General features: G+C 39.5%; 1 protein-coding gene across 1 annotated transcript; it reads right to left on the bottom strand.

Annotated features, from left to right (window-relative positions):
- Positions 1-145: 145 nt before the first annotated feature.
- LOC148102979 (myosin heavy chain, fast skeletal muscle-like) lies at positions 146-8,767 on the bottom strand. The gene is made up of 33 exons (XM_087839869.1): positions 8,709-8,767; positions 8,468-8,517; positions 8,152-8,374; positions 7,929-8,072; positions 7,687-7,843; positions 7,544-7,571; positions 7,345-7,456; positions 7,165-7,257; positions 7,014-7,077; positions 6,511-6,609; positions 6,317-6,420; positions 6,085-6,223; positions 5,880-5,998; positions 5,631-5,780; positions 5,376-5,546; positions 4,982-5,288; positions 4,772-4,848; positions 4,597-4,684; positions 4,380-4,497; positions 4,143-4,266; positions 3,927-4,063; positions 3,570-3,825; positions 3,137-3,379; positions 2,826-3,002; positions 2,570-2,715; positions 2,384-2,474; positions 1,891-2,280; positions 1,656-1,782; positions 1,398-1,516; positions 978-1,174; positions 702-885; positions 443-608; positions 146-309 (listed from the first exon to the last, which is right to left on the bottom strand). The coding sequence occupies exons 3-33, from the start codon at positions 8,353-8,355 to the stop codon at positions 146-148; spliced, it is 4,695 nt and encodes a 1,564-aa protein (XP_087695995.1). The 5' UTR covers positions 8,356-8,374; positions 8,468-8,517; positions 8,709-8,767.
- Between the last annotated feature and the right edge of the window lie 2,532 nt (positions 8,768-11,299).

Below are 11,299 nucleotides of genomic sequence, written 5' to 3' on the forward strand. Positions count from 1 at the left end.
TCTCTGCCAGCTTCCTGTCAATCTCACCTTTTACCTGGTTTAGCTCAAGCTGAACACGAAGGATCTTGGCCTCCTCGTGCTCCAGAGTTCCCTTTAAATAAAGAGTTATTTCAACATATACTGGAGAAGGGATACTTTTATAAATTTAATTACAAACAAAGTACATTTTTATAAAATACATTACCTCAGCTTCCTCCAGAGCTGTCTGAATTTCAGACTTCTCAGTCTCAACAGTCTTCTTGGCCTTTTCCAGCTCATGGATGCTCTTTCCTGTCTCACCAATCTGCTCAGTCAGATCTGAGATCTCCTCTACAGAGCAAACACAGCCAAGAGTTAGAGTACTTGGAGCTGATATATGCAAATGTTTTGGCCACAACAAAAGCTGTAAATGAATATAAACATTAGAATCATATCCATATGATCTATAGCAAGATAAGCATACGCTGCAGGTTCTTGTTCTCTCTCTTCATGGTCTCAAGATGATCCAGAGCCTCTTCATATGAGTTCTTCATCTTGAACAACTCAGTGCTGAGAGATCGAGCCTCCTTTTGGGCTCCTTCCAGCTCTGCCTGGCTCTCCTCATACTTCTGCTTCCATTCTGCCAGGACCTAGATTAATTAAAAATAAATAAATAAAATAATTAGTTGTTGTAATGGGTGTAATTTCTCCTTTGATGACAGAGGTTATGTTTAAATCTTTACTTTATCAAAGTTCCTCTGCTTCTTGTCAAGGTTGGCAGCCAGAGCATTAGCTCTCTCCACATCAATCATGAGGTCCTCCACCTCACTCTGCAGCCTCTGCTTGGTCTTCTCCAGTGAGGCACACTTGGAGTTCACAGCCTCAATGGATTCCTCAGCCTCCTGCAGGCGCTGGGCAAGCTTTTTCCTATCGTTTAAATAATTTTGTTTTTATTAAGGCTGAATTGGTTGGTTTTAAGTCTCAAAACTAATTTAAACAATGACAGTATCATGACTTACTTGGCCTCCTCCAGCTCCTCAGTTCGCTGGATGGCATCAGTCTCATATTTGGATCGCCACTGAGCCACCTCACTGTTGGCCTTGGACATTCCTCGCTGCAGCTCAGCCTTGGCCTCCTGCTCCTCCTCAAACTGCTCTCTGAGCAGATCACAGTCATGACGTGCTGACTGAACAGCATGAGCCAGGGCGTTCTTGGCCTGTTGAAGTGACAGTTGATTTCAGATTTTGATATTTTATTGTTGAAATCAATTTTAAAGTCTAATGGTGAGAGGATAACAAATTTAAGAGGTAAAACCTTAGAAAGAAATTAGAGGATTATCTGTCTCAGAGTTACTGAGTGTCTCTGTAACTGATTAAAACCTGTCTCTGTTTTTATTAGTAAGTGCTGAAATTTAAAAGTAGAAAGAAATTATTTCAGACCTTCACTTCCTCCTCAACGTGTCTCTTCAGTTCCTCAATCTGCTGAGTGAAGGCCTGCTTGCCCCTTGTGAGTTGAGAAACAAGAGCTTCTTTCTCCTCAAGCTGGCGACTGAACTCACCTGCAATTAACACACATGTACTAAGCTCAGGTTATTTAATTTCCCCCACTGATTGTTTGTTGCTTTTGGTCACTTATATGTGAATGTGCAAAACTGATAACGCCACCAAAAGACTGTTTTGTTGTTATACATCACTTACCATTCTCTGTTTGAAGTCTCGCCTTCTGGGCATTAATGTCATTCAGCTGACGAACATTCTCATCATTTTTGGCTTTGAGTTCACTTAGTTGATCCTCAAGAGTCCTGCACATTTTCTCCAAGTTGCCCTGTCAACAAGTAATGTCATATCCATGTTAACAGTTAATGAGCTGCTTTGGAGGTCCTGAAATGTAAAAAAGAAAAGAAAATGTGTTCTTTATAAACAATGTCCACACCTTTGCTTTAGCAACAGCCTCCATGTTGCTGGAGAGGTCATCAATCTCCATCTTGTACTCGCTCTTCTCTTTCTCCAGCTTCTGTTTGACACGCTGGAGGTTGTCGATCTGCTCTCCGAGCTCTGCAACAGTGTCAGCCTGCTTCTTACGGAGAGCTGCTGCAGTAGCTTCATGCTGCAGAGTTGATTCCTCAAGATCACGACGCAGTTTCTGGAACTCAGCCTCTCGCTTCTTGTTCATCTCAATCTGAGCAGCTGTTGCTCCACCAGCTTCCTCGAGCCTCTCACTGATCTCTTCAAGCTCCCTGGAGAGGTCGGCTCTCTGCTTCTCTACCTTAGCCCGAGCTGCCCTCTCAGCCTCAATCTCCTCTTCCAGCTCCTCAATACGAGCCTAGTTTGAAATTATTTGGATTTATTGATTAGAAACTAAACTAAACTAGATTTTTGACTTATAATGAACAATATTCTTTTTGAACACTGGTCATTAGTGTTACCTGAAGTTCTTTGATCTTCTTCTGAAGTTGAGCACCAAGGGATTGTTCATCTTCAATTTTGCTGAGAAGTTGGCTGATTTCAAAGTCCTTCCTTGGTGTGGAAGAAGTATGGTTTTACGATCACAGTCCATATGATTATTGCAATGCAATGTGTGTAAAGAAAATTATTTACAAAAAATGCCCTACTTCTTGATTTTCTCATCAGACTGCTGCTTGTCATTCTCCAGATCCATTATGGATTCCTGAGCTAGTTTCAGATCTCCCTCCAGCTTCCTCTTGGCTCTCTCAAGGTCCATGCGGAGCTTCTTCTCTTGCTCCAGTGAACCCTCAAGCTATAAAGTCATGTCAGTTGATTCAAGTGGTTGGAAAGACATTGATTTAGTACTAAAATTCTTTCCATAAAAAACAAAAAACAAACACATCATTATTATAGTTTTCTTACATCATCAACTTGCTGTTCCAGCTTTGTCTTGGACTTGGTCAGAGTGTTGACTTTGTCTTCCTCTGCCTGGAGATCATCCAGTGTTTGCTGATGGGCCTCTTGTAAGGCTTTCTTCTCCTTAGTCAACTTGGCAATTGACTCATCTTGAGATGCCATCTCCTCTGTCAGGTTTTTCACCTTAAATAATGTGAATACATTAAGTTTAATTTTGTTCGAGAATTTGCTGAATATTTGAACGTTTAAGGTGTCTATTCAAAGAACAACATTACATGCTTTAATTTAAATAAGAATACAATCACTATGAACTGAACCTTGTTTTCTGTGGCATGTTTCTCCTTCTCCACTTTGGCCAAGGTGAGCTCCAAGTCATCAATGTCCTTCTTCAGCTCAGAGCATTCATCCTCCAGCTTCCTCTTCTTAGCAGTCAGCTCAGCATTGATTTCCTCTTCATCCTCCAGTCTCTCACTTGTCTCTTTGAGTTTGGCCTCGAGCTGGATCTTGCTCTTAATGAGCCCCTCACACCTTTCTTCAGCATCCGAGAGATTGTCAACTTCCTATAATACATGTTGAACACACAAGTTAGATTATTTGTGAGTCACATTGTCCTAGTGTTTTCCTGATCGTAATTTTAACAACACCTTTAGCAAATAAATAATCAGAGGATGAGACAAACATGTGGTCCTTTTATATCTAACTTATATATGTGAACTATAGGTGTAATATATACTTTTCTCCACTACTTACTGCAGCCACTTGAAGTTGCAGGTCATTCTTCTCCTGCAGCAGGCTGACCATCTTCTCTTCCAGTTCCTTCTTCTTGGCCAGAGCAGCAGCCAGGTCTGTCTGCATCTTCTCATAGTTCTCCTTCATGTTCTGCAACTCCTTCTCAGTCTCAGCACTCTTTAGAAGAGGCTTGATCTTGAAGTATACTTTGAGCCATGGCCAGTTCTTGACATTCATGAAAGAACGGATGTTGTACTGGATGGTGTAGATAGATTCTCTAAAAATCAAACATTAGAGTGTTACTTTGTGTCGTTGGATCTTAATATGAGGAAGGAAATACAAAAGAGAATACGATAGAGTTTACTACGATAATGTTACCTCCTCTCCATCATCTTCACAAACTCTTTCCTCATGACGTATCCTCTGCAGAGAGCCTGAGTCATGGTCACCAGCTCAGCCAGTTTCTCATCTCTCATCTCCTCAAGAGTGCCCAGCAGACCAGCTTTGAAGAACACCTATTTAATCATTGAAAGCATAAGTACAAGTGCAAATGGACAGTGTTTTGTTAATGTCTATTAATATAATGAAGTGTACCTTTGTGTGCCCAAACATGTACTGTGTATGATCTACATCAATGGAGCCAAGCAGCTTCTCTGAAGCTTTCTTGTTGTCAATGAACTGTCCCTCAGGGATGACGCTGGCATTCAACACTTTGTATCTTTAAGAGAAAATCATGTTGTTACTTAGATTTTTCTTTCATTATATTCAAGTTTCCCCTTTACAAGAACAATGAAACCATTTTTCCTTTCCAATATTGTAATGTGCTGTCACCTCTGCTTGAAGTCACCATAGAGGATTCTGCTGGGGAAACCCTTCCTGCAGATTCTGATGCCCTCCAGTACACCGTTACACCTCAGCTGGTGGATGACCAGGAAGTTCTCCATAAGACCTGAGAGTTAGAAATTCATAATGTTTCAAAACTTTATTTATGTCACTGTGTAATGTTTTGGGTACTTAATATTACTGTGGGGTCCTGTGGGGGTTTTACCTGGGGTCTTTGTCTCGTTGGGAATCAGGCAACGGACAAAGTGAGGATGAGTGCTTCTTAAGTTGGTCATCAGCTTGGCCAGATTCTCCTGTAGATCGGCATCATTAGATAATAGGGTAATACTATTAAAAAATGAGTATTTGAATTTTTTTTATATATATAAATCTATACGTACTCTGAAAAGAGCAGACACAGTCTGGAAGGAACCACCCTTCTTCTTACCACCCTTCTTGCCACCACCACCAGCAGCCTCTGTTTTCATAAACAGTAAATTTCATCATTGGAATTGAAAAAATATTTTTCACAGTATAATTTTAGCCTGCAGTATGCACATTGTAGCTATCTGTACTGGACATGGGAGTTTGTGAGCACTTTTTTGTCTTACCTTCAGCTCCACCATGGGTTGCGTACAGGAAGCCCAGCAGTTTGTTTGAAGACTTCTGGTAGAGCTGCACAACTGAGTCATTCAGTGGGTCCTTGTTCTTGTCCAGCCAGCCAGTGATATTGTAGTCCACTGTACCAGCATAGTGAACCAGAGCGAAGTGTGCCTCAGCCTTGCCCTTTCCAGGCTTTGGTTTCTCAAATGCTTTGGTCTTGCCAAGATGCTGATCGTGCAGCTTGTTCTTGAATGTTGTGTCAGAGGCCTTGGGGAACATGCACTCCTCTTCAAGGATGGAGAAGATGCCCATTGGCTGAGAAAATATCACAAATCATATTAAAATTTCAACAGAGATAACATATGCAACCACACGTACATTTCTTCCAGAGCAGCTGTTTACCTTCTCAATAAGCTCAATGCAGGCAGCCAAGTCCATACCAAAGTCAATGAACTCCCAATGAATGCCTTCTTTCTTGTACTCCTCTTGCTCCAGGACAAACATGTGATGGTTGAAAAACTGTTGCAGTTTCTCATTGGTGAAGTTGATGCAGAGTTGCTCCAAGCTGTTGAACTGTAACATTACAAACATTTTTAATTTCATGGCAATACAGTATTGAACATTTAGCAAATGTGGTGAAATGTCTCAAGTGCTCACATCAAAGATCTCAAACCCAGCGATATCCAGCACTCCAATGAAGAACTGTCTGGGCTGCTTTGTGTCCAGCATCTCATTGATACGGATAACCATCCACAAGAACATTTTCTCATAGATAGATTTGCACAGAGCCGAGACAGCATTGTTGACCTGGCGAACAAGAATTTATAATGATACAAAACCATATGAATACAGCTATAATGTTTATAATTATAATATGATAATACAAGTCTCCCTTTTTTAAATTACCTGTGGGACGGTCTGACCTTTGGTCACCATCTCATTGCCAACCTTGACTCTTGGGTAGCACAAAGCTTTCAGCATATCAGCCGAGTTCAGGCCCAGTAGGTATGCAATCTTGTCAGCCACTGTTGGATTAAAACAAATCATTATAATACCTAATAAATACAAATTACTGCAAACATTTTTCCATTATAGAAATTTTTCACAATACCCTCAGTGCCATCAGGTTCAGCCTGCTCTTCACGCTGCTTCTGCTTGAATTTCATGTTGCCATGATGCATCACAGCACCAGTCAGCTTGTAGATGCTTAACTTCTCATCAGCACTAAAGCCCAAGATGTCAATAGCAGTCTGTAAGAAAAAAATGAAATCAGCTATTAATAAATAAAACAAAAGAAGATATTTATGGTTAAGTATAAGATTCTGTGTCAAATGTGATTTTACATCTGTTGCAATGAACTCCTCCACATCATTGATGCTCTTGACAGTGATTTCACCCTGACTGATCATTGGATAGTCATAAGGGTTAGTTGTGATCAGAAGAGCCTCTGAAAGGAGAAATGAAGTTAACTTGTTTTTTGCTTAGAATGTGATCTTAATGGTTTTAAAATTTAAATTTAGGTGTCCTGTTAACATACCCAGAAGCTCAGGCTTGTGGCCTGTCATCAGCTGATAGAAGATATGGTAGCTCCTCTCAGCAGACAACTGGAAGGTGACACGGGACTTCTCCAGCAGATCTAAGGACAACAGATTAATTTTGACACTGTAGACATGAGACATCACAGTCAAAACTGCAAAATGGCATTGCATTGCATGGCATTTCCTTGGCTGTCATTGGGGGTGTTTGAAACTTTTTTCAGTTCTGTTGCTTTACTTGTAACGTGCTTCACAGTATACCTTATTATACTTTAAATGTTCTGTGAAGATGCAATATGTTCCTACTTATACTAACACACATGATAACTACTGGGTTACAGTATATAAATTACATATATAGTGTAACCAAACTGTTCATGCATCCGTGTGTTTCACCAAAATAGACAATATTACTTCCTCTGAAATTAAGTGACTCATCTCTTTATGTGCTGTAAAATAATTTCTATCACAGATAATGGTAATTTACACTGTGGTTCAAACTTACATGTTTCAATATCAGCTGAAGCCAGCTTGCCAGATGTGCCAAAGTGAATCCTGATGAATTTACCCTACAGGGGTAGATCTTTATTAATATTGCCTTTCATGAGAGCAAGTAGTAAAAAGCTCATTTACATTAACTCGTTTTAATCACTTACAAAACGAGAGGAGTTGTCATTCCTCACAGTCTTGGCATTACCGTAGGCCTCCAACAGAGGGTTGGCAGCAACAATCTGATCCTCAAGAGAGCCCTGCAAGAATATATTGTTTTTATGTGAGCTGAAGTTTCTATTTTATTTTTCTGTTGCAAGTAGCTTGATACTAAATAAAGAATCTACCTGCATTTTGCCAGGCGTTGGCTCAGCCTTCTTAGCTCCAAGAGCTGCAATTGTTGCAAAGTACTGGATGACACGTTTGGTGTTGACAGTCTTTCCTGCACCAGATTCTCCGCTGGGGTTTATGGGACACATTGTTAAATTTCAGCTTCAGTATCTTAAAGTTTTTATAGATTTTGCAAACAGTTTGTATTATACTCACGTAATCAGGACAGACTGGTTCTCCCGATCTAAAAGAAAGACACACAGCACAGAGTTCTGATGTATCATCGATTCATCATCAACGATTAAATGCCATCTGTCTTTAATTTGCATTTAAAAGTTTTAATAGTGAATTGATCTTACCAGTGAGCATGAACTGATAGGCATTGTCAGAGATGGAGAAGATGTGGGGTGGAGCCTCAATCCTCTTCTTTCCTCTGTATGCTGCTACACATGTAGCATCATATACAGGAAGCCACTTGTAGGGATTGACGACAACGCAGAACAACCCAGAGTAGGTCTGTATCATAGAGAATAAATATCATTTTAACATTTACAGATCAGCATGATACTTTCCTCTCACACACAGCAATGTGAAAACTTACGTAGATCATCCATGATGCATAACGCTCTTTGAGGTTAAACAACACAGATGGCTCATTAAGGTGGGTCATCATGGCCATGTCCTCCATCTTATCAAACTTTGGAGGGTTTCTAGGGTGGATTTCATCCTCCTTTACAGTGACCGTCTGAATAGAAAATTAAAATCAGCTTTCAAAGTTCGTTACTATATATTTAACAAATAGATAAAGTACATAATTCATCTACCTTTCCGTCGTCTGTGTCAACAGTGGCTTTACCACCCTCCTTCTTGGTAAGTTTGCCCTTGACATACATCTCATCAGGAACAGTCACAAAGAAGGCCGTCTTGGCATCAAATGGAGCAGTCTGGGCCTCAATCCTCTCCTTTTCTGGCTTGCGGAGGTAAATGGACGCCGCGCCATACTGCGCCATCTCCGCGTCTGTGCTCATGGTGGCACTTTACTAGAGACTGAAAATATGATGGATTGACACATAAATCATTTACTGTACTTATTATACAAACCATAATTGACATCCATTCTTTTTGATTCGTGGACTTTACCTCAGCTGATGCAAACAGAACTTCCTTGGTATCCTGTGTATGTCAAGGTGCTATAAAATAAGTAAACGTATATCAATAGACATTTTACTCTTCAGTTTAAGAATCCATTCAAAATGCAAAATTTTCAGTGTGAATAAAAAAATAACTAACTCAACACTTAAAAATGTAAAATATAAACTTAATGAGAGCATATAATACACAGTAGATAAAACATGGTAGCTGAATCCTTTACTGTACTCACCCGTCTTAGATGCCTGTCAGTTAGAGCAAATGTCCAGAGCTGCTGCTTTTATAAACAACGGCTCTGCTTCCTCAGCATTTACACTCTCCTTAGTTTGGTCATGAATGTCTGACACCTTGCTTCTTGATACTGATATGGTCAAAAATAAATGAATTATCTTGCTTCATTTACTACATATGTAATCCCTCTTTTCTAATACAACATACTTTCAAATATAAACAATTCAGCTGTATTCCTTAGTGAAAAAGATGTTGCGAATGTATTGTGGTTTATTTGGTATATTTCTTTAAGTGATTATGCTCCTAAATATGGAAAATGTAAGAAATGTCAACAATATAGTTAGTGGTAAATTAAAATAGTGCTCTGCATGGTTTGGGGATTATTCATTCTAATAACTCTTGAAGATAAATGGATATTAATTTGATACAGTTTATACTAAGCTTGTGTGTCTGTCCAACTATCTTTGATATTTTGATAGCCAGTTTTAAACTTCTAGTGCCACTGGTGTATAATTACAGGACATAAAAATCATCAGACTTTCTGTTATTGCCAGAAGGGTGTTATATATAGCTACCGGGAACATAATATTAAATAATTTCTAACTATAAAATGGTTTGTTATAAATACATTTAATTTCTGTGCAGATAGAAGTGAGCGCGCAGCTTTTAGCTTACAATTTTGATAAACTAATTAAATGATATATTCTTACAGGAAGGGAAAATCTGGGATCATAGCAAGGATTAGCTTTTATTTCCAAAGCTTTCACAGACTTGGCTTAATGTTTGCTATCTTTCTAGCAGAACATGAGATACTATCATGGTCAAAAATAAATCCAGCAAAGGACAGGAGGAGTGGTTTGTGGTTGGCACAAAAGACAGATATATTTATTTTTCAAAAACACAGATGTACCCACAAGTACTTATACCTATTGGTAAGGTAAGTCCATGGTCAAATATCAAATGCAGTATGTTGTGTGTTTTCACTGTAATTCCAAGAGCCAGTAGAATTGCAACAAAACTGCAGAGCAGACACACAGCATTACAACCAAAAATGGAAACACTTTTTGATCTGCTTTTTATTTAGCCCAGTGCTTTGCTAGGTGTAGAGTATTAAGTGTCTTACTTCTTACTTACTAATATCTTAATACTTTGGTGAAAATTCTATCGTAGTCCATATCGATTCATAGATGAGTTTCTTTTGCTTGCACTTCTTTCTGGATAAGTGCACTGAAATTTCTTAATTACGATGGAGCTACTAACTCTGTCATTAGAGAGAGCTAGTGATGAGTACTGTCTGATCACTTAGACATCTATGGATGCCACTAACATGCACAAAATCCCCGAATTTAATTGACAATTCTAGACATGAAGTGTCTGTGATACCTTCACCATTCACAAAGCCTTAAACTCTAATGAGACAAGGATAAGATCCCTTTACTATGATGAATGACAAATCAAGTACTCTGATAACATTATCCGTGGCTTCTCCAGAACATTTCACATGTGTCTCAAGTGCTCAGGATGAAGTCATTTGCAAAAAGCACAGAGTATCAAATGGTGGGCATCATCCTCGGCCTCTCTGGTAGGGTCTATGCCAGCATGCTGCAGAGTGTGTCTTGTAGTTGAACCTTTAATTCAGGAGGAACAATGCAGTTTTCATCCTAGTCATGGAACACTGGACCTGGTACCTCTTGCTATTCTTTTTTATCCACATCACTTCATTATTATTTTCTTCTGTCACATCTTGCTATCCTGTTGTAGAGGTGAATAAAGTATCAGGCAGCAACATGAGTTTGAACCTGGAAATCAAAAGGATGATTCTGAATGTTGTCAGTACATATGCCCCACAAGTTGGATGTCAGTTAGAAAAGAAAAAGGAATTCTGGAGTAAGTTGGATAAAGTGGTAGAGAGTGTTCCTGGGGAGAGACTGCTGATTGTATCAGACTTTGACAAATAAAAATGAGCAGAGGTGATTAGGAGGTGTTGGGTAGGTATGGTATTAAGTAGTGAAATGCAGAAGAGCAGATGGTAGTGGGCTTTGTAAAAAAAAAAATGGAAAGGGCTGTTGTGAACAGATATTTCAAGGAGAGGGATGACCATAGGGTGACATTAAAGAGCAGAAGAAAGGTGCACACAGGTGGAGTACATCCTGTGTATAAGGTGTAATTTGAAGGAGACTCCAAGGTGGTGTCAGGGGAGTAGTTTTAGTTTTTGGCACTGCATCTCATACTACTTGGGTTCCTCAAGTAATTAGTCTACGTCCAGCTCAAAATTTCAAACCCTCTTCTACTCTTCATTTTACTGTGGGGATTGTTGGTCCCCACAAGTATCGTAGTATGCCAATTTCCTGTCCTCACAAAAATGTCTAAACATGTACACACACACACAGACACACACACACGCATATGCTGTGCTGTGGGGGAGATATCAGATTGTGTTAGAGGTCTGTCCACATTTTCAGTTGAGGTAAGCTGTACTGCATGATCCGAAATAGAAAGTAGAAAGGCACCACTAATTGTGGCCTTATATGTGAGTGAGTATTACAGTATTATATCAGTGACACTGTTTTATGGTGACTTGCACTGCCTTGA

The sequence above is a fragment of the Neolamprologus brichardi genome, chromosome 4, assembly GCF_056152115.1.
Source record: "Neolamprologus brichardi isolate AB-2024 chromosome 4, ASM5615211v1, whole genome shotgun sequence".
NCBI lineage: Eukaryota > Metazoa > Chordata > Actinopteri > Cichliformes > Cichlidae > Neolamprologus > Neolamprologus brichardi.